This window comes from Gopherus evgoodei, chromosome 1 (genome assembly GCF_007399415.2).
Source record: "Gopherus evgoodei ecotype Sinaloan lineage chromosome 1, rGopEvg1_v1.p, whole genome shotgun sequence".
In the NCBI taxonomy this organism is placed as follows: Eukaryota; Metazoa; Chordata; order Testudines; family Testudinidae; genus Gopherus; species Gopherus evgoodei.
The window spans coordinates 315,825,227-315,851,446 of NC_044322.1; the positions used below are offsets into that span (position 1 = coordinate 315,825,227).

The window sequence follows — 26,220 nt, forward strand, 5'->3', positions numbered from 1 at the left end:
AACTGTTTTATGAACAATCAATCAGGTTAGGCCCTGAGAAGCCACCCATTATCTCAGGACACATTTAGCTGTTAAGATGTGAATCCCATAAATGTACACATTGACAACCACGGTACTGAAATGAGACAACGCTCAGACAACAACTAAATCATTAAAAAAAATTACCAAAATTTCAACATTGATAAAATAAAAATAATTTCCACGGTATATACAGTATACAATATATACTCAGTATCGCACCCTTTATCCAGGTACTCTCTTAAGTGCTTTGTAAGCATTCTATATCTAAATCCAAATAGAGACTATATATACACACGGTAGAAGTGCATCATCTTCATGAGGTGATTTCCTATTTAATCATGTGGGGCTTGATTCTGTTCCCAAATGAAGTCAACGACTAAAGCTCTTACACCATTATTCTCTCTGTCCATTGTTTGGTTTGGCTTGCTTGCTAGGGTACACTTGTGTCAGTGAGAATCTCTCAGCCCTGCCATGGGAACAACCCCTCAGTCCCTTTCATAGTGCAAAGGCTAGATTGTAAATCTGGTCTGCTTCTGAAAATACTGTGAGGAAAATTAAACTTCACCATGGCCAGAGGACAAACTCTTTCTTGCACCTTAATATGAAACTCAGTTTATTAAACCATCCTTTTCCCAATATTACTAAGTTTGTTTGTTTATTTATTTTCAAAGCACAGAAATGTTACAGAGATATCATGAATCACTTCAATATCCCCAAAGGAAAGAAAGAAGCTAACATCAAACCCTTCCAGCACTATTCTGAAACTTAAAGGTCTTACCTACTGTGGATTAGAAAATCAACAGTTGTGAATTTTGCAGAAATAACATGATCACAACAAGATCGAAACATCAAAATATATCAAAGTCTAAGATTATATACCCTATCCATTTATGTCAAACTGCTTAAAAATGTGCAAATAACTAACACTGTAACTTGTAAAACACAACTCACTATGTGGAAAAAATAAGGCAATATCAACCTGACTTACTTTCTAGTGGGACAATGTATTTTCCCCCCTTAGTAAAATACAACAAAAAAATTCAGTTTAATTATGCATCAAAAAATTTTAGGAACAATGGCGGGGATTTGTTGTCCTGCGCCCTTTGTGACACTCAGATGACACAAAGAGAGTGGAAACAAACTGCATTGCTCCAACAGGGCATTTCCAGTGTACACAGAGCTGACAGTCAGTTCTTCTGCCTCTGCCTTCTAAAGCCCCAATATAGTGGGCATGTCATGGGAGGAAAGGGAATGTATAGCTGCAGTATGCTATGCTCCATCTATTTTCAGCTGGAAGATAGCCCCTTGTGAACTGATGCCAGTTGGCCTAGTTAAGAGCAACCTGGAAGCTTGCAGACTAGAGGCTGCTCTAAAGTACTCCAGGTTGCAATGGAGCAGAGAAGAGAGGAGCTGTAATCAACTCCCTAAATTCCCACTCATCCTTGCTGCACTCAGCAAATCTCTGCCACTGTACAGAATCTAGCCCAATGAATGTTCTTTAATCAAATTTACTCACAAAGTACAGGTAAATGAAACTTCTGATATAACATTCTCTACATTTTGTGTAGGGAGAAAATATTTTCTAAAAAAATCATGTGTTCCACAGGAAAAAAGCAAACCCCTTCTGTTAAACTTTATAGGCAATAATTTTCTCTGACTACTTTTTTAAACTGGTATTTCAATTACATACAGTCTGTCATATCTTCAGGTTATGAGAAAAAACACGAACTTTAAAAAATACAGACATATTGCAAACCATATGAAAGGGAGTTGGGTGCTGCATGAATGACAAAACAGTTGGGGAATGAAACTGGACACAAGAACAGCCATACTGGGTCAGACCAAAGGTCCATCTAGCCCAATACCCTGTCTTCCTACAATGGCCAAAGCCAGGTGCTTCAAATGGAATGAACAGAACAGGTAATCAGCAAGTGATCCATCCCGTCACCCATTCCCAGCTTCTGGAAAACAGAGGCTAGGGACACCCTCCCTGCCCATCCTGGCTAATAGCCATTGATGGACCTATGCTCAATGAATTTATCTAGTTCTTTTTGAACGCTGTTATAGTCTATATCAGTGGTTCCCAATGCGGTGCCCGCAGGTGCCTGGGTCCTGGCCCCCAGGATAGCACTGGCCGAAATGGTGCCAAATTTCAGCGGCATTTTGGTGGGGATGTCTCTCGATAACGCCGCTTGTCACCAACAAGTGACATCAAGAGGCGTCATCCCCAAACTTAGACGGGGACGCCTCTCGATGATGCCGCTTGCCGTCGACAAGTGACATCATCGAGAGGCGTCACTCCTGAATTTCGGCGGCGACGCCGCTCGATGAGGTTGCTTGTCGACGGCAAGTGGCATCATCGAGAGGCGTCGCCACTGAAATGCAGCCGAAATTCGGCGGCATTTCGGCAGGTGCTCCACCGCCGCAGTGGTCCTTCGTCTGGCGCCCGCCAGACTAAAAGGTTAGGGACCACTGGTCTATATACTGCCATTAGGACACCCACTTCTCTTCTATTTTCCCTCCACATGCACTTCATACTTAGGAGATTAGCGCAGACCATGTCTCTTATGACAGATCAATGTACTTTGTTAATGTACTTTTTATTACTACTAAGTTTACTGAACTCTGAGTAATTGGCCCCAATCTGTAAAAGACTTACACTTCAGCAAGTAATTCCCCTGAAATCGGTGAGACTATTTATATGAGTAAAGCTAAGGACATGACTAAGCGTTCATAGGAACAGGACTTAAGATTGCAAAATTATACTTAAAATCTACTGAAGTTTGTAAAAAAGAAAAAATTAAAATGCTTTCTCAACTTCACTATCATTAAATATTCACATTTGTATGACTAAACAACTACCAACCAATGTCTCCTTATAATTATTTACTTACAACTTGTATCAAATACTACTTTTTTCAAAATGCTATTATATATTTACTCATTACTCTGAAATTGATTAAAGAGTATCAGTTAGTTAACACAAGGTGCACAGGCTGCTACTAACAAGAAAATTATGCTAGCATATAGCCTTGTTTTTGACAGAGAAGGCATCAGTGCTGTGCATCTGTAGTTTTCATTCCATTGTACAGATCATGTGGTTCTAATACTTTCTGGAGGGTAGTAGTGGTTAAGACACTCTCCTTACCCACCTAAGATAATGATGATGGGGATTCTTCCCTCATACAGTCCCACTGAATTTATTTATTTACAGCAAAAGCATCTTCCCTTCCTACCAAATTCATTCTCATACACACACACACACACACACACACACACACACACACACACACACACACACACACACACACCTATTATGAAAAAAAGAGAGCCCATTTATCAGTAGGTAGCCGTTATAATACAGTTTAATTCCACTAATGCCTTTAATGTTTTTTAACTCAACAAGCAGCAACGCCCTGCAAGAAGTGCCATTTCCACAGCTATGAATATAATTTCTCAAACACCCCAAATAGTTTGGTGTTTTGTCATAAGGAATATTTACAAAAAAGTGTTTTCAGCTGTGACAAAAAGCACATCTCTACAGCTGCTACTCACTCCAGTTTCACAAGGCTTTTGCTATTTCTATACAGCTGTCACTTAATTATTTTAATTTGTGCTACTCATCAAAATAGCAAATCCTGAGAGGTTCCAATTCCCTTGATTTTGAATTTTAATACAATTTAAAAAACAAAAACAAAAATAACTCCACAGCCCTAGCAAAAACAGCAACAAATATATCATGGCTGTGTTGAACACTGACCTGCATGACAGACATTTGTACACACATGGGGTGCCATAGTCTTCAGTTGTCTGAGGGATCTCTCAGTTTTTAGGTACACATTCCTTTATCTGACTATTATAGGTAAGGTTTTTGGAAAGTTTATATTGTACTGCTTTTACTGTCAAGTCCTGAGAGTCTTTATTGGCTCGCTGAAGCCCTCAAATAGGTCCTGATCATTTTAAGTTTGTCAAGTTTCATTCTACAGAGGCAATATTAACAGGCAGAAATGTGAGAACATGCAGTGCACCACTGCAGGTGTGAAAATAAGCCTGCGGCAGTCTATTCTTCACAAGAAAACTGGAGATCAAGGTGAGGCCTGTATCATTTCAGCAAGACTTTGCAACTTCTTTGTAAGAATGATCTTTGTTTTGTCTACTGGTATTTTATTTTGAGATCTCTGCTTTACTCGCAGTACATTTTCTGAAAGATTACTGCATAATGTGATGTAAGGAAAAATCCACATTTTTGTTGGAATTCAGAAAGTAGCTGTAAACACAAGTGAGGCTAATGCTGTAGAAATCCACTTTGAATTAAAGTCCTGGACTGTGCATGTTCTCATCCTGCCATACCTAATGAAAGATCTTTTCTTTCTTGTTTCAAGGAATTAAAATTATAAATCTAGTTCCTTAACTACCGTAGCAGTATCAACAGGAGGTTGATCAACATTGATTCCACTGTTTTTTCTTCTAACACACCACGACTTGCACAAAGAAGCCTGAATTAGACAGACGCCTTAGTTGAAGCATTCTGAAATACCTTGCAGACATGGTTCAGGTCAACAAGCACATCACACCATTCTTTCACACACATAATGAATGTGTAGGACCTGTGTTTCCTATAAGCTACGCAGTCACGCTGCCACCTAGGAGTGAATCAAGTGCCATGCACTTCATTAGCAGAGCTGTGCATACCCGTGTGTTCAGGTGCCCCTCCCCACGCTGCCTTGCAGACGTGTTGCTCCTGCCCTCTGCCTTGAAGCCCTTGGCCAGCTGCTCCTGGGCCCCTCCTGCTTGCTGTGCAGAGCAAGGGGAGAGAGAGAGAGGTGCTGAAGTCAGAGTGTCCCCCTCCCCCTTGTCCACATATCCCATCTCTGCAGAGCTGGGGAGAGGGACAGGGCTCAGGATCAGGGGAGCTGCAGCGATCTGAGGTCTGAACGAGCCTGGTGAGTGAGTGCACAGTCTCTCAGACTTCCCTAGCAGCTAGTGCACACGCTCTCTCTCTCCCTCTCTCTCTCTCACACACACACACACACACACACACACACACACACACACACACACACACACACACACACACACACACACACACACACACACACACACACACAGTCTCTGTGTGTCTCTCACTCACACTCACTCACACAGTCTTTCACACTCACCTCCCAACACATACTTTTATTGTTGTTGTTACTTCTTGGTACTTCTTGCAATTCACATATACTCTCTGTAATTTTATTCAAAGTGAGTTATTTTAGTTTTTGACTGGTCTATGCATTTCATAATTTTTATTTCTCTCTTGTACTTAAATTTAATTCTTGGAGTAGTGAGTTCTAAAATGCTAGTAATTATCCCTTTGATAACTTTTAAAAAATATATACTATATCTAGGTTTTTCTGTTTCTACTGGTGGCGCACATCCACACATTACCTCAATATTGGTGCACACAACAAAATTCATTCCGACATGGAGGAAAAAAAATTAGAGGGAACATTGTATAGTACTGATATTTCATTTACCAGTTTGGCAACATCTACAAGGAGTTCATGCTCTACTGGTTTCAATATTTTCAGCATTCTTTAGTAGTGCATCTCAAAAAAAGCTTCAATGCATAGGAAACTGCTTTCACAGAGTTCACCCTGCTTTCCTACTATGCTCCAGGAAGCTATTTTGGAGTCATGGCAACATGCTTTAAGATTTGCCAGTGAGGTGATGAGAAAGCACAGATTGTAAAGCTACTCTAAACAGCTATAGAGCAACTCCACAATTTCTGAGGAATGGACTGTCAATAACAACTTGGTTCAGATCATGGCAGGCACATGGGTTGCAGATAACCCTAGAAGATGTGCATGCTCACACAAAAGCATTTCAGTTACTTGCTTTTCATACTACTCCTGCCATACCCTTGCCTTCAGCAGTCCTAAATTATGCTCCTTCAAGTTCTGAAGCTCTCTCTCAATTAACCCTTCACCTGTTCTGCCATTCATTGGAATTAATTCCAGAAAATATTCCTTGATGTCTCCTACTCACAGATGACCGCAATTCTCAATATGACAGTAAACTGTTTTAGGTGACTAATGTCAGATGTGTTGTCTAGGATTACATAATAGTACCTAGCAGTTATGATCCTAGTAACAAATGTTTGTGCGATTTCACTAGCAACAGGAATCAATTTATTCTAGGTGGTTTTCCTCCAAAATAGCGGGCCGACATCTCCCTTTTTCTACCAAAAATGGTCAGATGTCATTTTGTCAAATTCTGTCATGATTTCCACTTGATCCAAAACATGCCCTCGGCCATGAATGAAAAGATTCTCACAGATTTCATTTAACACCATTTGCTTTCACACTACTAACAACTATCATCCTATTAATGATCCCATACCAGTGACTTATTTAACTCTTTCTGAGGTCTTGTGCCATCTTACCTAAGATCTGTCTACCCTGAGGTCTGGTCTCAAAATTCCTTCTCTCCCGAAAGACATTTCCCACTTCTATCCTACACTCCGTCTATACCCAGGAGAGCAGGAAGCATTACATGATTTCACATTCCCAACGTCCTCGAAACACTGCCTATCAGATCAGACCCTTGAGACTCTTGCACACTGGGCTCCCCTCCCTATGCTCACATACGTTGAGTGTGGACAAAATGCAGCATGATCCTATCTCCCACTATTTTCTCTCCTGTCCAGAGGAGTGCAGAGGATGGGGGTGAGCACCATACAACACTTCCATGGCTCTACCCCCATCTCTTGCTCCTCCCCATCTTGCCCACAACACAACAGTTCTCTTATGTCCTTCTGAGAAACATACAGCACATGTTTGCTGTCTGGGGCCCAGCACTACCAGTACTGGTGAAACTGATGATCCAGATTCAAAAGGTGACTAAAAAACAAAACATAGGGAATTAAAATATACGAGCCCCACAGAACTATAGAAGCCAGTTTTGCAAGTGGAAGGGGGAAGATGATACTGTCACAGCGATGAGCAAGGAGGATGACTTTAGAAGCTGTATTTTGTATCAACTGGAAAGGGATGGCCTGGCTATTAAGAAGTCCACAGACGGTTACAGTAAGCAAAACAGGAGATAAGATCTGGACAGAATTTTGGCTGTCTGAACATAAAGCATATGGATCTTAGAAACATTATGGAGAAAGTGGAAGCAAAACACGGATGCAACCTGAATGCTGGAAGAGAAGGAGCAGCTAAAAATGACCTCCACATTACAAAGTAAACACTCAGTATATGTGCAAACATCCACATGGGGCACACACCTTCAACCTCTCACACAAAAACAAAATAATATTTGAAAAAAGTGAAGAACTTGGTGGATAAAAGAAATATTAATTTGAAACTACATTTCCGAGTATTACAGAGGTTACTAATGCTCCTCTAATAACCAAGGCCATCCTATACCTGTTTCTGAAAATATAATTAAGGGCTTGTTTACACAGTGGGGTGCAGCACACTACAGGGCTGTTATTTCTAAACTTCACTAACATGTTGTGCATTAATTAGTCTGAGAATCAACTGGGGCAGAGGTTCTCAACCAGAGGTCTGGGGCCCCCTAGGGGGTGCTGCAAGCAGATTTCATCGGTGTGACCGATTGGATCACAGAACCCCCCATGGAAGCTGCCACCTGATGTGCCAAGACTACTTCTGCCCCTGCTTTCCTGCTCCGTCATCTTAGGACTTGAGTGCCCTGCCCGGTTTGAGCCAGACTCGCTAGCCTACTGCAAACCCAGACCCAGGTCTGAATCATGTCCCCAAACAGCTGCAGGCTTACCTGAAAGCACCTTACATAAGTGTTCTTGTCTTTAATACTCCCATTGGGGTCTAAACCCAAATAAATCTGTTTTATCCTACATAAAGCTTATGCAGGATAAACTCAAACTGTTCACCCTCTATAACACTGATAGAGAAATATGCACACCTGTTTGCCCACCCAGGTATTAACACATACTCTGGGTTAATTAATAAGTAAAAAGTGATTTTATTAAATACAGAAAGTAGGATTTAAGTGGTTCCAATTAGTGACAGACAGAACAAAGTAAGTCACCAAGCAAAATAAAATAAAACATGCAAATCTATGTCTAATCAAACTGAATACAGATAATCTCACCCTTAGAGATGCTTCAGTAAGTTGTTTCCTCAGACTGGACATCTTCCAGGCCTGGGCACAATACTTTCCCCTGGTACAGCTCTTGTTCCAGCTCAGGTGGTAACTAGGGGATTCCTCATGATGGCCCCCTTTGTTCTCTTCCATCCATTTATATATCTTTTGCATAAGGCGGGAATCCTCTGTTCCTCTGGTTCCCTCCCCCAGGTTAAAGATGGATTCCAGTTCAGGTGACATGATCACATGTCACTGTAAGACCCCAAGCCTTCATTCCTCCCAGCCTGATTTACAGGAAGGCTTGCATGCAAACAGAGCCATCCATAGTCAATTGTCCTGGTTGATGGGAGCCATCAAGATTCCAAACAACCATTAATGGCCCACACTTTACATAATTACAATAGGCCCTCAAGAGTTATATTTCATATTTCTAGTTTCAGATACAAGAGTGATACATTTATACCAATAGGATGACCACACTCAGTAGATTATAAGCTTGTAATGGTACCTTACAAGAGACCTTTTGCATAAAGCATATTCCAGTTACCTTACATTTGCTCATTAGCATATTTTTATAAAATCCTATAGAGTGCAATGTCATAATGGGGTCCACCAAGCAGGGTGAGTGTTGGACTCACTGGGACTCTGGGCAGAAAGCCAAAGCCCCACCACATGGGGCTGAAGCCCAGCGCCCTTAGCCCTGCCACCTGGGACTGAAGCTAAAGCCTAAGCAATGTAGCTTTGCGGGGGCCCATGTGGCATGGGGCCTCAGGCAACTGCCATGCTTGTTACCCCCTAATGCCAGCCCTGGCTTTTATATTCAAAAATCCAATTACTGTGATACAGGTGGGCCGAGTCTTTATAGTGTGGCGGGGGGGGCCTCAGGAAGAAAAGGGAGCCCCTGAACTAGTGCACATCAGCAAGGTGTATATGGACCAATCAATGTGTAATGCATAGATGCCAACTTTCTCGGGCACTGGTGGGAGCTTGCCTCTGCCCCCCGACCTCACCCTTTCCTCGCCCCTGACCCCACCCCCATTCCAATCCCTTCCCCAAATCCCCACCCCAGCCCCACCTCTTCCCCCAGCGCACCACATTCCCCCTCCCTCCCTGCCCCGCGAAACAGCTGTTTCGTGGCACAAGTGCTGGGAGGGAGGAGGAAGAGGCAGGATGTGGCAGCATGCTCAGGGAGGAGGCAGAGGAGGAGGTGGTGAGCTGGAACAGAGGGTGGGGCCATGGGGAGCACCCACGGAGTCAGTGCCCATGGCGTAAGGCATCAGTGCACTTTAGAAATCACATCCCCATAGTCAGCACTGCCGCACTGTGTGGACGAGTCCTAAAAGTATCACTATCTCCACCATGTAAGATTCATGGAACACACTAATCTAAGTCTTTCTGAACTGTGGTTTTGAAATATTTACATGAAAACTGATGTTATTACCTGATTGGTCGATTCTCTTTACTATCAAACAGTGAGAAGATAACTTCCAGTTCCTCTCCCAGATTGGAGCACATCAGACTCTTCATCTGCACAAAAAGATGGTGGCTGCTTGCTGGGATAGGAGTGTCTTTCTTTCGATGACGATGCTCCATCTACATATTAGCATCAACAACCACCACATGTATCAGGAGGTTCAAATATTTATAAAAAAAGTCTAATATATTAAAATAGTACTAGTTAAAAATTCTAAATGTGGGGTAATTTCTTAATCCCAAACCCCTCATTTTAGATGTAGCACCTGTTCTGCAATGAGCCAACTGATTTTCATCTATTTCCCAGATAAGAGGCATAAGGTGCTGGTGTGACTTAATCAGGGTCACCCACTGGCTCAATTGGGACTGTTAGATCTATTAACCCCAACCTTCCAGCTCCTTCTTCTAACCACCAGAACCCAAAACCACCTTAAGCAGGTATGTACCCACACTTGATTTAAAATCTGGTTTAAAGAATTGCTCCCGAAAAAGCTTTAAAATAAACTATATAGTTGCTTTGTAGTTATTATTCTAAAACCAAAAGGTTCACTTCCACATAGCATAATCTGTGCTAGACTGCTCTTTACGTCAGTTGCTTTTTTTCCTTAAAAACCTCATTTATCAGTTTATAGTTTGACCATTGTAATGGAACCCGGGATCAAAAAAAAAAAATCAAGTAGTACTATTTTTGTCTCTTACATTTTGATTAAAAGAAACAATTTTAAATGCTGACACTTCCAAAGTACTTAATTCTCAATGTAAGCAACATCTTTTGCTTTTCTCTCTCTTTTATTTTTAAAATTTATATTTCTTAGCTGATCACTAATTTTAGTAAGGTAGCCCACGTTAGCAATATCTAATTTTATTTCTTTTATTCTTCTTATCTAATTTAGCTAAACTTATGAAGTAGTCAGCATTTTTCCACTTAATTGTATTTTTCATTTTTCTTCACTTGATTAGTTTCCTTTCTACATAATTAGAAAAATATTTCATATTAAGTGTCCAAATATGATTCTGTAATACTACATACAGTTTTGAACATTGAGAAAGACTAACCCAGTGTTTTCAACACGTAACCCAAATACTTAACTGACACCACAATGAAACAGGTGATCTGTAATGTCAAGTCAAATGACAATCAGAATGTATAGTAAAAAAAGAATATTAGCAAATGTAAATATGCCAGCTCACATTTATATGGGCCCTATCTTCTCATCTGTGCTTTATTCTATGGCCCAGGTTAATTATTCAAATACATTTGTGTTAACAAGAGTAAAACTTAGTTTAAAAAAAGTTTTTAAACTTAAGCAGAGAAGACTCTGTTCTATATTACTGTAGCAATTTAACATTACCATAGGTCATATCCAAATCCTACTGAAATCAATTGGAGTCTTTCCATTCACTTCAATGGAGTTTCTATGGATCAGGCCCCTTGAAAAATATTTATGATAATTTCCCATAAAATAAAATCGATCATTCTGCGTCCAGAGAAGCCGAAATGAGCGTTGTCTCATACAGCTTTATTGACATCCATGTTGTTATATTAGCTGAAGAGATCCCACAATCCAATATGATTAAGAGTGACAATACTCATACAATGGATATATTATTACAATTCCATTAATCTTGGCATAGCCTAATGCAACTGAGGGCCCAGTTACAGTATGAAAGAAAGCATCTCATATGCTTTTACTCATGATTAAGCTTTTATGGAACCATTCCAGAACTGTAATGGTTTCACTGATGATATATCAAATCCACATAACATGTGGAGTGAGCGCGCACGCGCGCGCACACACACACACACACACACACACACACACACAGTCAGTAGAAAGTTTAACTCAAATGAAAGCATCTTTCAGAACTACAGACTCATCAAAATAGCCCCAAAGAAATTTCCGATATCCAGACAAATTCCATTATCTTATCAATAGAAATATACTGACTCAGATACTAGATTCTATTTTATTTTGAACTCTCATAGGACACAGGAGGTGCATTGGGTTTTATAGAGATCCTCTGGGAGCGATATTCACGTAACAGTTCACCAAAGGGCAGAATGTGAAATCTCTACCGAGAGCCAATAGCCCACTGGTCATCATGATCATTGTGAAATGTATATACAGATAATATTTAAGGAGTTATGTATCTATACTAAAAATTATGTTCTTAAGGTCCTGGAATTAAGGCAGTCACCAGGAAGCAACACACTTTGGATATGTTCCTTTCAGACAGGAGGCAATGGACAACTATCTCCCTGTCTGGACTTTTGTGTATTATACGCCTCAAAAAGCATACTGCATACGGAGCCAGGGTGGGCTGAGAGATTGCGAAATCTACAGGAGACAAAATGTACAGGAATAAACCAACAGCAAGGAATGGGGTATCTGATTTATGAATAAAAACTAAGGAATGTGTTTTTTCTTGGAGTACAAGGGGATACACAAAGTCCTTGGAGGAGACAAATTGACAGAATTTTTTCTCATGAAAACAGGGTCACAGCCAGCCAGGCTATAAAGCACTGCAAGGATTTTGGGTGAGCATTACTCTACAAGACACAAGAACAAGGGTCAGCACCACCATGTTGTGTGACGGACACTTGACGAAATTACTTGACTCAGTGACGGACATTGGAGGGGCAGCGGGAGGGCTCTGGGCTGGAGCAGGGGTTTGGGATGTGTGTGGGGGTGTGGGAGGACTTCAGCTGGGGGTGAAGGCTCTTGTGTGGGTCTGTGGATGAGGGATTTAGGGTGCAGAAGAGGGCTTTGGGCTGAGACTGAAGGTTTGGAGTGCTGAAGGGGGCTCCAGGGTGGGGCAGGGTGTTGGGGGGGGAGGGGGGGAGGGCTCCAGATGGGGGTGCAGGCTCTGGGGTCGAGCTGATGGATTTGGAGTGTAGGAGGGTGCTCCAGGTTGGGACCAAGGGGTTCGGAGGGTGGGAGGGGGATCAGGACTGGGGCAGGAAGGTGGAGGTTATGCAAGCTCCATGCAGCACTTACCTCAAGTAGCTCCCAGAAGTAGAGCCATGTCCCCCCTCTGGCTCCTATGTGGAGGCATGGCCAGGCAGCTCTGCATACTGCCCCATCCGCAACTGCTGTCCCCGCAGCTCCCATTAGCTGCAGTTCTCAGCCAATGGGCGGGAGTCGTGGAGTCAGCACTCAGGGAGGGGGGGAACGTAGGCAGCATGCAGAGCTGCCTGGCCATCCCTCTGTCAACAACAGCAGGGACAGGTACCTGCTTGCGGGGACCCGCCCATGAGCGCCCTCCATGGACCTCTAATTTTTTAGAGTGGACACTTGTGTCTGTGTACGGACACATTGCTGACCCCTGCACAAGACTATCTTGTTAATTAAGTCTGAAGTCTAGAATGCAAGTTATGATTTTATTTATTATGTAACCATTTGTTCCCAATATTTCTATTTGCTACTACTTGAATCTCTAGCTTTGTTAAATAAACTTAGACATGTTTATAGTGAAATAAAGTAAGTGCTCTGATATGTTTATAACAGGCAGTGATCTGAAGTGGAACCGGTAAGCTGGCGCATACTGCTTCTTTGGAAGCAGTGAATCTGTAAATACTGCAAGTGTCCAATAGACATGGGGTAGGATGCTCCAGGTACACACTTGGAGGGCTCAAGCACTGGAGTGTGCCAATGGCTAACCTGTGGAGAGACAGCAGGGCCTGCAGAGGCCTAAAGGGGGGTCTTTGTGTTGCCCATGTCCAGTGGATTTGGGAATCTGACCCCATCAGGCACAGACAAGGCTTCCTCATGCTAAGGGTAAGCGGTAGCAAGGGCTCTCGCAACCCTGGGTGCCCCGGGAAAGCACAGTTGCCATCTACTTACCAGCCTATACAGTTCTGTAATACTGATCTCATCAGGATCCACCATAGCATATTCTTTTCTTGGAACCAAGTCTAGCCCCAATTGCCTGTAAATGAGAATATGGAAATAATGGAGAGAGATTCCAGGGCACATGAAAAAATTATATTTAAGGACTCTTACTTTACATATTTGCTTGTGCATATTTTGAACTCATTGTTTCCCCCATATTAGAATTTTGATGGAAACAGCGTTTAATATTGTGCATGGATTCCAACCAGCCACTAATATTTATTTTAGAAACCATTTTGTCTAGTTACCTAATTAGTTATAAGTTAATTGATAACTTCTCCCTCCCTTTTGCTGTGTAACATTTACACTGGGATATGTTCCACCACAGCTTTTAGAATTACATAATATTGTTAATTTATATTTCATGCTTCCAGCCTGACTCTTGTGCAGATAGCACACTTTGAGGTGACTTGTAATGTCAAGTCAGATGGAAACCTAAATAAACAGAAAAAAAATCCTGTCCCAATCTTACTGCTGCCTCAGAATCACCCCTGCTCTTGCTTTCCCTAACTCCTGGTAATCTAGTTCTGACCCTTGGCTCTGATTCCTGGCTCTGACTCTGTCTCGACCTCTGGCTCTGGCATTTGGACTTTGACTTTGGTTCTGATGTTTGGCCCTGGTTCCTTGTTTTGATCCGGTTTTGCCCCTTGACTTTGGCAGTCAAATTCTGACTACTAGGTCTGACCGCCTACAAATCTGTCCCGACATTTTATTTCAGAGCTAAAGTACTTTCAAAGTATGCAGCGCTGGCTCTGTCGGGAATAGCAACAATAGCGCACTGGGGAAAACTGAAAATAAAAGAATTTATAAAACTAACACTTTTACTTATTTCTATCTTTTTTCAAGTTAATGAAAGAAAACATACACACGTTCACTCTCCAAAGCAGGTGGTTTCCTTAAGAATAATATCCATTGGAAGATGTTTTAAAGTACACATTATGTCAGACAACAGAGCAGAAAGTACTAAAATCTGTTACACTTACAGAGGAAAAAATAACAATGAAAGGTTGTGGCACATCCAGGGTATCACCAACATTTTTTTGACTAATTAATGGGAATTCATATTCTGCTACATTTTAAAAATTTGTTTATATGTGGCAAGAAAAAAAAAATCACTGTTTTACCAGAACATTGGTATCTACTAGCAAAAGATATACTGACAAAAGAATTCTCAATCTGAAGCAAGATATAATCATATACAGTGGCTGTACTTTAAAGATTATTCCAGTTTGTCAGCTATTCCCTGTACTTAAAATGAGAAATGTTAATATCTCTCAAATCACAGAAATGTTTTAATTGTGACCACTGTGTGAAGTTTTTCATTTTATTCATGTGCTAACTATTAAGTAGATCCAGCATTGCTATACAAAATGTTGCCTGGTTATGTTTTCTGTGGACTTACTAGTTTGTATTAAATGTTTTTTAAAAATAAATGCTGTATTTTACACAACTTTATTATTCTCAATATTTTTATACTTCTATTTAAGGTCTTAAACTACACGTTAATCTGGCATTTAGAGAAAACTAAAAAGCATTATTCATCGTACTCTTACACTCAGTGGGAATTTAACTTCTCACACATTGCAATATTAAGTAATCAATAAACTCTAAGCATAAGAGAAATCCTATCAAGACTGAAATGGCTGCAAAGTTCAATAATGAAAGTTGAAGGCGCCCTTATGAAAGGAAGACAAGATTCACTTACATTTAAAAGGTTTGGAAGATCAACAACAACAAATGAAGTATTGTCAAGTGAAATGGAATTCAGAGTTCTTTCTCCATCACCCAATATAGATGTGAAGCACTACCCTTGTTCGTAAGAAAAGGAGTGTGGGGGACAAACACAGTGACTTATGTCCACCCGCATAAAGGGTTTCTGTCATTAATGGGAATTATGTACACACATCACTGAAATACAAAATCATGGGTTCAGTTAGGCTTATTATGGAGGCCACAGGGGGCACATCTACACCTAGCTAAGAAGCCCATGGCTGGCCTGGGTCAGCTGGCTCAGGCCCTGGGGCTGAAAAATTGCTGTGTAGACATTTGGGTTCGAGCTGGAGCCTGAGCTCTGGGACCCTGCCAGGTTGGAGCCTGAATGTCTACACAGCAATTTTTAGCCCTGCAGCCCCAACCCCACGAGCCTGAGTCTGCTGACCTGGCGAGCTGTGGCCATACCGCAGGTCTTTTACACTGGCTACACCTACACAAGGATATTGGTCAGCAGGATTTGGAACCCCCGTTGCACAGGTATAGCAGTAGGCCTACTGATATGAAGTGAAGGGGAAGTGAAGCGATGCTACAGCCCTACTCTCATCTTGCCTCCTCTGAGGCTGGTCCTTCTGATGGTTGTTATAGCTGGTCCCTGACTTGCTCTCCCCAAACCTGCATCCAAATGATAAATCTGCCTCTGAATGTGTGCGCTGGGTCCTTGACCTCACAATGAACCCTCTGCTGGCCAAGTCTTAATTTTCCCTAAGTATCCAAGCTAATAAATCAAACTTTTTAGCTTTCAAATAGAGATAATGATTCTAAAGAGGCTAAATATGAAAAGAAAGAAGATAGGTGTAACCAGAAGGCTTAAGTTCCGATAATGAAATATGGAGCTTTAGACTTTTAAGTCACTTGTTCAAATCTAGTCCAAGTTTGGTAGTTTGTCCAGTTTTCAGTGAACAGATGTTCCCATTATAAAACTCACTATCACAATTGACACCCATACTGGCATTTTCAGCAGTGGCATCAAGAACTGCATATACATAGATGCTGATATTGCCCTCTTTTTTCCTTTCTATCTCCGTATGTGCCTTGTTGGGGCAGAAAATGGGTGGGAGAAAGAACATAACTCTGTAGGGTATGCTAGATTGGTAAATAAAGGAATCAACTGCTATAGAGTGTATTGTAGCTATAAGCTTCAAAGGATTTGATTATTTTTATGCCTAGTAAAAGCATGTGCACTATGCAAGTTCGAGTTACCTAACTATTCAAATCACATACTGTATGTCAAAGTGCAAGCTGATGTCTTTAGAAGGTCAAGAAGAACTTCCCAACTATAGATGTACAGGATTATATAACTATCTGGATATGTAACTGAGAAGGCTTCCTATAGAACATGGTACAGACCACTGCCAGACATAGGACACTGTGACCAGCAAAGGGCACATCCAACCACAATGTTGTCAGAATAACTAGTCAATTAGTGTTTTGTAAGGTATCATATGAAAACTGGTGACATGCTGGTGACCTCCTGAGGTCTCTTCCAACCCTAATCTTCTATGGTCATGAATATCGTTGTGTGATTGTATGTATGGGTTGTGCAGAAAGAAGGGTGGGTGTGCGCGCGCGCTAGAAATAAGTTCTGAAAATATCTTTTGGAGGCAGTTGATAAAACAAGCCTGCCCTAGACAAAGGAATTTACCTGTCTGCATGTATCAAGCTAACAGGCGGATAAGAAAACAGCATGGCTTGATTACAAGCAAAGGGAAATGAAAGTACATTTGCCTCTAAGATAAACAAAGTGATCAAGAGAATCAAGAAAGCAAGCTGACCAGATGATGAAGAAGAGGGGTGGAGCTTGCACCCCAAAGAATTTGCAGCAGGGGAGAGGGACTGTGTCTGGGTTTACTTTTTAAAGAATACATTTCAAAGATTTTCCAACCTGTAAAAAGAAAGAAAGAGAACTCCTTTTCTATCCATCACTTAAGGAACAAAGGGATCAGCACCCTCTGAGTCTGTCAATGGTGGATCCACCTACCTGTGGGGCTGGAAATGGCAGAAGCTTGATGTGATACTTTTGTGGGAATTCTGTGCCACTGCACAATGCAGAATTTTGAAGAAATTAACATTGTGCATGCAGAATTTCCTTTCTCCCACAAAAATCGGCTGCAGTACTGCTGGCCACCATTAGGGGTCAGTGGACTTGGCAGAGCCCAGCTTGCACATAGAAGACACTGCTGCAGGGAGGGGGAGGGAGCGAGAAGTTTCCTGGCAGCTGCAGTTCCCAGAATGCCCTGAAGGAAGGAGACGATGGTGCACAGGAAACTCCGTGCAAGCCTGGCACAGAGCATTAGGCTGTTTCTCCATCTGGATCCCTGGGCTGTGGGGGGAAGGGAGGCTGGGTGGGGAAGGGGTGGGGGTATCTGGGCCAGAGGGACCCATGGCTGAGCTCTTGGGGGGGAATGAGGGGTGGGTATCTGGGCTGGGAGGCCCACACAGTTGGACTCTGGGGAGAAGGGTTCGGGTTTATTGGTTGGGGAGGCCCCGCAGGTGGGCTCTGGGGAGAGGGGGTATCTGGCCCCAGCTGGGGGCAAGGTGGAAAAGGAGTAGAGAAACAGCAACTGGGTTATCACAGGGATTTCTTTAACTCTGTATTCCTCGGGAAATTTTTGTGTCTGTCTGTTTTGTTACAGACATACTTGCTGACAGGTATTTTGACATAAATTACCAAAATAACAAATTGGCATGATTATGTAGTGTTATTTTGACAAATAAAATTTGCAGAATTTTAAAATATTGAGTGCAGAATTTTTATTTTTTTGGCGCAGTTTTTATTTTTTTATTTTTTGGGGCACAGAATGCCCCCAAGTGTGTGTCCTTGGCTAGACTAACAGGCTGGTGTGTGCACTCTCTCTTTGGAGGAAGCAAACCTGGTAATTTCTATGAGTGACAAGTGACAGGGGCTGGATGTTATGGACATGTTTCCGGGAAACTCAGGAACGTTATCTGCAAGGCAAGCTGAAGACTGGCAGTCTTGAGAAGTTTGCTGGTGAGGCAAGGAGCTGACACACCATTAGCTTGAGAAATAGAAGGGGAAGTGAAGAAGATGGAATATAGACAGGTAAAGAAGAGTAACAGGAAATTATGTCAATGGGGAAAAAAATCAATAATTTATTTGGGAATGATCTGGCAAGGAAGAAGATTCCACCTGCAAATCAGGATTCATTTTTCCTTCCTTACTCCTTCTCCCCAATTCTGTTAATTATTTTCTCTGTTTTGCCCCCTTTTACTGTATTTTTAATTAATCTTTCAAATCCCTTATCCTGAGAAGCATCACTTGTGCACTTTATCTTCTTTCGAATTCTCCGAAGTATGGATCTCATCTTAATCCACTGTAGTCATTGGAAAAACTCCCATTGACTTCAAAGGGTTTTGGATCAGGCTTTATGTTCTCACATAATAATTACAAGTCAGACCATACTCATTCCTCATGGCTCACGAAAAGAACAAACATAATGGCAGAAAAGCTGTCCAATGACCAGTTGTTTATAGAGGAAATTGACACACCGCTTCAGAAACGAGTGGCCTGATTTTCAGAGGTGTTGAGCAGTCACAGCTCCTGCTGACTTTAACAGGAGTACATGTGGCTCACCACTTCCAAAAAAAATCAGACTAGAAAGTCCTTGTAATTAAGACAGCTGCAAAAGACAAGTAATGTATGACAAGTCAGCTGCAGGTTAATCTCAGTGCCGTCTGTCTTCTTCCCTCTCCTCCACAATCTCAGCTTTTCAAAATCATGCTGCAAAGCTAGAGGCAAAAGCTAGATACATATACAGATGTCGTCACTCTAGGAATACACTTCATTTTCTGGCATCTGTGCTGTTCAGCTGCCAAACATGGCCCAAGCCAGGAGACAACAGTTGGCACTTCTCTAGAAAAGAGTCACAAGAGCCTTATGCCCCATTGCCAGCTACAAGAATAGGATATCAAGTAAGTCTTGATTTTGAATGCAAGCGCCAATGTGCTTTTAATCTGTGCTGCCGTTTTCAAAAGTAATATTGAGTCGAGAGTAGCCTATTGTGTTTACTTTTCCTACGTGCAGCGTGTCTGGAATAGAGATGAGCTTGCTGGCCTTTCAAACTGTGCAAGATAGTGTCAAGATCAGCATGAACTGTATCTGGAAAAGTTAAAGCCACATTCAACATCAAAACTTTAAGCTATTCATTTTTTATTTCTAGAATTCATGATGTTGTTATGCAGTTAGTAACAGTGAAGTGAAAGCCTTTGATATGGTATGAGTTTAGCTAAATAAAAAGCAAACAAGTATTTTTCTGCCTATCAAAACAGTGACAGCATATATGATTTACTTAGTTCTCCTAAATAAATATTCAGGTGAAAGCAAAATGCAGGCATCTAATGGGTTTTCTTTAATAATTTTTGTTTGTTTCTTAATATATTTTGAAGCTGCCCAGGTAAAAACTGACCCATGACAGAATTAAAGTAAAAATCTTGGACCAAAACCTCATCTGGCATCAATCAGCATATGGTGATTTGTACCATTTGAAGATATGGCCCTGCATGTATTGATAAGGTGTTAAAAAGGAAGTCACCTTTCACCTCAAGATTCCTGCTAGCCCTATATTTCTAGGATTGCTAAGTAAATGCCAACATGAAGCAAATATTCTTTTTTTTGTTTTATTTTTGTTTTTTTAAATAAAGGAAAGCTATGAATCATTTATTTTCAAAGTGTAGAATGTGCTGGTTCAAATCCACTCCCCTTGCAGAAGAGAACTGATGGGAGGGGAGGAGTCCTCAGAAAATGCTGACATCAGACTCAGCATTTCTGCCACAAACCAGTTCTTTATTTTAACGTTACCATGAGCATACAATTATGGCACAGTGATTCATTTATTATGACTGGGTTACCATAACTGTTTCTATTATTAAGCTCTTACTCACTCATTGCCCCAATCTAGGCGAGCAGTGATATGCCGTTTTACATCCTTCATCCGGTCATGGGTGAGATGGCCAACAAGCACCTGCCTTCTCAGGTCCAGGATTTCATTCATTATGTGCCATAGTCGATGAAAAAGATCCCCTTCATTTCTCTGTCAGATATACGAACAACAGTTATACCAACTGAGGAGGTCAACAACGCAAACAGGTACATTGTGAGGTGGGGACAAAAGCTCTTCTAGGACCCTCCCTAACTTCTCCCTCTGTGCTTCATTCTCTCTTGGCCCCATCTACTGTGATCCTCCCTCAAAGAACAGGTGAGGAGGGTAGAAACAAATCCACAGACTCAACATCACTTCAAGCACAACCTAATTGTGTTCACTAAAGGCTAATTTTGAACCACTGCCTCCATAGCCTTCACTACTTCTTGCCGGCCTTAGAAGCAAAGAGTCCGTTTCAGTCCTTATTTAGACATGCCTGATTACTGGTAGTATATATCATGGGTCAACTGCAAATACCTATAAGCACATGTTTTGAAATCTTTCCTGACAGGCACCTTCTGCTTAACTTGACTCTCAAACAGGGGGAAATATCTGAATTGCCTTATGACTTCTTCACCCCACATTTTCCTACCTTAACAATGGTTAAGGGTATATTTCATTTCCCGTAAAAACCAAGGACATCATCAACAGTCCCCTTCCCTCACCAGTTCCAACTCTCACTAATTAACGTTGTCATATTTCTTGTATTGTCTGGAGAACCTTATTTTGAGGAAGTGCTTTGAATCTTTAAGATCTGATGACGTAACACAAAGTTTTGAAAAACATTGTGTTCAGAGCTAGTTCTTCTTATCCTGGCACAGTATCTCCTCTTCCTCTTTTCCTTGTTACTATGAACAGCTGCATAAACACAGGAACATCAGCTGCCCCTGCTGCACAATTCCCATGAGAAGTCAAAATCCTCTGTCGCATCATTACCGCGTATCTGTAACTTTTGAACCCAACAACCCCTCCCAACCGCTTTGTTTTGTCTTCCTTATTTATTTCATTTACAGCATAAATCCTTTGAGGCAAGCACCGAGCCCACTTTTGGTGCCAAATAATCATAATTAGTTGCTATGAAGAAGATTAAGCAACAGGATCCTATGAACTTCTTAGCAACACAGGTCTTGATACTCATGCACAGGTCCCTTAAAACAGAAACAAACCAGAATATCTAGATGATAGAGCTGCTTCCAGATGGAAAACTCTGAAAAACATTCCATCAGGCACAAGTGGGTCAATATTCCTTTCAGTAAGTGATAGCAGGCCCTAATTTTGTTGAAGAAATATACTTTTTCAAATAGCTCAACTCCAATATCAAATATAGGCTAGGCCAGGGACAATGGACACCACCACAGGACACAAAATGTGACCTTCCTCGCAATTATTTTAGTCTGATGTTCAATATCTTACAAGCTCTATAAATATTTTGGATATTTTATAATTATCTGCATTGTGGTTATGCCTAATGGCCTTGATTATGGATCAGATGCTGTACAGAGACAGAACAAAAACATGGTCCCTGACCCAAAGAACATCTTGTTTTTCTAATTGTCACTATTGCTGAGAAATTAAAATATCCAAAATATTAATCAAATCTATGCTTTACAGCTGCACTTTGGTACAAAAGGTATCCTAGTATTATTGAATACATTGATATACTAAAATGTTTTTGCCTATAAAATTATAAACTTAAGGAGGGATTTTTTTGTTTTGGTTTTGAGGCAGAAGATGAGGGAGGCTTAAGAAAGACCCTAGAGATGTATTAATTTCACTTTTATTAGAAACGTAGTGCAGAAAAATACAAGTTAGCAGAGAAAGATTCTCATGAGTTAAAATAATGAAGAACAGTTCTAAGCACCTTAATAAGTACGTACATTTAAAATAATTGTATTTACAGACGATTCGGTGATATATTAATTCAACTAATCATATAGGTTACGAAATTAGAGCCCACATATCTTACTATAAAAAGGAGTAGATTCCACATCCCTGTCATATTAAATATGTACAGGAGCCTTATTTAATGAGATCTCTTTGCTTGACTCACATTAAATAATGAAGCACTGAAGCCTATCTCAAATTAAGTAGTGCATACAATTTCATTACAGCTTCACTGTCAAATTTAATTGCTATTGTGTTACCTGAAAAGCAAGAGAATCCCAAAGGGAGACAGACATGCTTTTATAGGGACCTGTACAAGATGAAAACACACCAGACAGATTAGCAATCGCACCCAGTCTTAGGCTGAAAAATAAACTGTAGTGCCATCAGATTAAAAATGTGGTAGACTAGCTGCTTCTATAGCACTCTGCCTTATAAGAGCTCTACTGAAACTAGCCAGGCCTGTTGTTTTATGGACCATAGAGAACCATTCTTTACTACTGACAGCAAGATGGAAAATGACTAATTTCTGAATTTATAATTCTAATTTTACTCTTCTGACAAACGAATCCTTGCAGTCACTTTTGGATCTTTAAAAAAGTTTGATTTCTACTTAATGGCAAAACAAAACAAAAAACGCAACTTTCAACTCCCCTACTGCTCAAATATTCTTAAATCAAGAAAGAAATGAAGATTACTTACCTATAACCAGAGCTCTTTGAGATGAGCCTTTACATATTCATACTTATGGGATCAAGGTGCCTGTGATGCGAGCTTCCAGAACATTCTGGAAAGCACTGCTTAGTGGGGCCACTTGCCCCTCCCTCTCCCTTCCATCCCGGAAGATTCTGACAGTATAAAAGGGGGAATGGTCCTGACCACCTCTCAGTTCCTCCCACTAATTCCAGAATTCCTAACATGAGACTGAAGAAGTAGGGAAAGGCGGTAGGGAATGTAAATATGCAGAGGCTCATCTGGAAGAAAACCGGGTACAGGTAAATAATCTTCATTTCTTCTTCAAATGGCATCTGCATGTTCTCACTTGTGGGAATTTAGCAAGCAGTTTATCCCCCAGGAAAGTAAACTGAGGAGTTCTAGATAAACAAGCATCAGCTCTGGATGACAGATCAAGAGTGAATAGAAACCATTGATCTTGCTCTCTCGAAACAAAGTTAACGAAGAAACATTTTTGCTAAAAGCATATATAGCTGCAGTATCAATCATGCAACATGATGCAATGGAGATTATGTCAGGGCATACCATGGAGGCTACATTTGTCCAGTAAGTCAAAGCCCTGTCAGGTCCCAATAATTGTGAAACAGAGCACATTAGATGGGCAACCTTTGTACTATGATGGATTAGCTCCTCATGTCAGCTCCGTTTCTACAAGGGATTGGAGAACTAGTAAATAGGCTTTGCCCTGGTATAAATAATGACAAAGTTCTCTGAGTATGCAAAGTATGATACCTCTCATTCTGAATGTAGGTGATGCCAAAGGATGTACAGACATCCTAGTGGTCTGAAAGAGATGCACATCTCTGACATTTTAGACTGATGAGATGGAGATGTCGGCAAGATCACCTGTTCTGTAAGAATGCAACTTAAAGGACATAATTAGGCTTGTATCTCTGGAACTATCTGAGCTGTCACGAAGGCATCTTCTTTTAAATAATGTACAATAATAGTTCAGGAGTTAATGAGGTCCATCCAGTTAGGAGATGCCCAGATGGAAGATGTCTTCCAAGCTACAGAGAAGATTTGACTGATCAAAAACTCCTGCTTTTCATTACAATCTTTTAGATCTTAGAATAAGACTCATAATCAAGAGATCAATCTGGACTCAAGATGTCTGTCAGAGAATTTCAAACCTGGATGGAGACTTGTGCCTCATCTTTCAGGCAGGAGACCCAGTAGTTTGGAAACAAGGACTTTATGGATATTAATATCATACCCATGATACTGATGATAGAAGTGCCGATCAGTAACCATACCTAATGATAGCTAATGATTGGAGGAGGGATAGGTCAGTGGTTTGAGCACTGACCTGCTAAACCCAGGGTTGCGAGTTTAATCCTTGAGGGGGCCATTTAGGGAACTGGGGTAAAAATCTGTCTGGGGATTAGTCCTTCTTTGAGCAGGGAGTTGGACTAGATGACCTTCTGAGGTCCCTTCCAACCCTAATCTTCTATGATAGCAACTTGGTACCAACTGGACCAACATTCAAAAAACCTGTTACTTCAATGGCAACCTATAGAGACATATTCTTGGTACTGATGTTAGGACTTATTTGTCTTTGGATCAAAACCATCCATAACCATGGTATCCATGTGGGGAAAGGACTTAATTAGTATTTCACAGAATCATAGAAATGCAAGGCTGGAAGGGACTGCATGAAGTCATCTAGTCCAGTTTCCTATGCTGAGGCAAGACCAAGTATATCAAGACCATCCCTGAGAGGTACAGTAACTCCCTCGCTTAACACTGTAGTTATGCTCCTGAAAAATGCAACTTTAAGCAAAACAATGTTAAGCAAATCTGATTTCCCCATAAGAATTAATGTAAATGGGGGGGGGTAGGTTCCAGGGGAATTTTTTTCACCAAAAGACTATATAAACACACACACACACACACACACACACACACACACACACACACACAGTATAAGGTTTAAACGAACAATTTAATACTGGTACACAGCGATGAGGATTGTGAAGCTTGGTTGAGGTGGTCAAGTCAGAGGGTGGGATATTTCCCAGGGAATACTTTACTGCTAAATGATGAACTAGCAATTGGCTGAGCCCTCAAGGGTTAACTCATTGATAATGTAGCCTCACACTCTACAAGGCAGCACAAAAGGAGGGAGGGGAGACAGCATGGCAGACAGAGACAGACACACACACTGTGTGTGAGAGAGTGATGTGCATTGCCCCTGTAAGTATGCTGACCCCACTCTAAATACATTGCCTTGTTAAGTAGATCAGCAAGCTGAGATGGCAGCTGCTGCCAGGAAGCTTCCTCTGTCCTGAGCCCTGTCGTGTGTGTCCCCTGCTCTATGGAAGATGGGGTAAGTGGGGTGCAAGAGAAGGGGGAAGGGAGCCACCCTTACATTACCCAACCTTTTACACAGACAGACACACACCCCAAGCAGGAGGCTCTGGAAAGCAGCTCAGAGGCAGAGGGCAGGAGCAGCACAAGGCAGTGGGGGGAGGGACAGCTGAACTGCCAGCAATTGATAGCCTGCTGGGTGGCTGCTGCACAGGGAACTTAGGGCAACTGGGAGCTGGTAGGGGGGCTGCCAGTCCACTCTGGTTCCAAGCCCCCACCCGCTAACTGCAACAGGCTGCTCTATCTGCAAGCAGTGGACAAAGCAGGTGGCTATCAAATGATGTTATAAGGGAGCATTGCACAACTTTAAACAACCATGTTCCCTAACTGATCAGCAACATAACAAAACAATGTTAACTGGGACAACTTTAAGTGAGGAGTTACTGTATTTGTCCAACCTGGTCTTAAAATCTTCAGTGATGGGGATTCCACAATCTCAAGTGGCAACCTATGCCAGTGCTTAACTAGCCTTACAGTTAGAATAGTTTTTCCTAATATCTAACCTAAATCTCTCCTATTGCAGATTCAGCATTAACATTACTGCTTGTCCTACCTTCAGCGGACACAGAGAACAACTGATCACCATCCTCTTTATAATAGCCCTTAATATACTTGAAGTCTGTTATCATGTCCCCCTTCAGTTTTCTTTTCTCAAGACTAAACATTACCAGTTTTTCTAAACCTTTTACCATTTTGTTGCTCTCTTCTGGACACTCTCCAGTTTGTTCACATCTTTCTTACAGGTTGGTACCCAGAAGTGGATACCCTACTTTAGCTGAGGCCTCACCAGCGCCAGGTAGACTGGGACAACTACCTCCTGTTATCTCACATATACCACTTGCGTTAATACATCCCAGAATATTAGCCTTTTCACAGCTGCATCACATTGTTGACTCTCATTCAATTTGTGATCCATTATAACCCCTAGGTCCTTTTCAGCAATACTACCGCCTCACCAGTTATTCCTCATTTTGTAGTTGTGCATTTCATTTTTTCTTTCTAATTAGAGTACTTTGCTCTTG

The 26,220-nt window shown here is 41.4% G+C and overlaps 1 protein-coding gene across 4 annotated transcripts in view; it reads right to left on the bottom strand.

Annotated features, from left to right (window-relative positions):
• DOCK4 (dedicator of cytokinesis 4) overlaps positions 1 to 26,220 on the bottom strand; it is a 422,511-nt gene that overhangs the window by 227,143 nt on the left and 169,148 nt on the right. For all 4 annotated transcript variants that reach the window (XM_030549017.1, XM_030549015.1, XM_030549016.1 and 1 more), the window contains exons 6-8: positions 20,172 to 20,320; positions 13,452 to 13,536; positions 9,575 to 9,726 (exon numbers count right to left, since the gene is read on the bottom strand). In XM_030549017.1, coding sequence (XP_030404877.1) covers positions 9,575 to 9,726; positions 13,452 to 13,536; positions 20,172 to 20,320 — 386 coding nt within the window. The remainder of the gene's footprint in view (positions 1 to 9,574; positions 9,727 to 13,451; positions 13,537 to 20,171; positions 20,321 to 26,220) is intronic.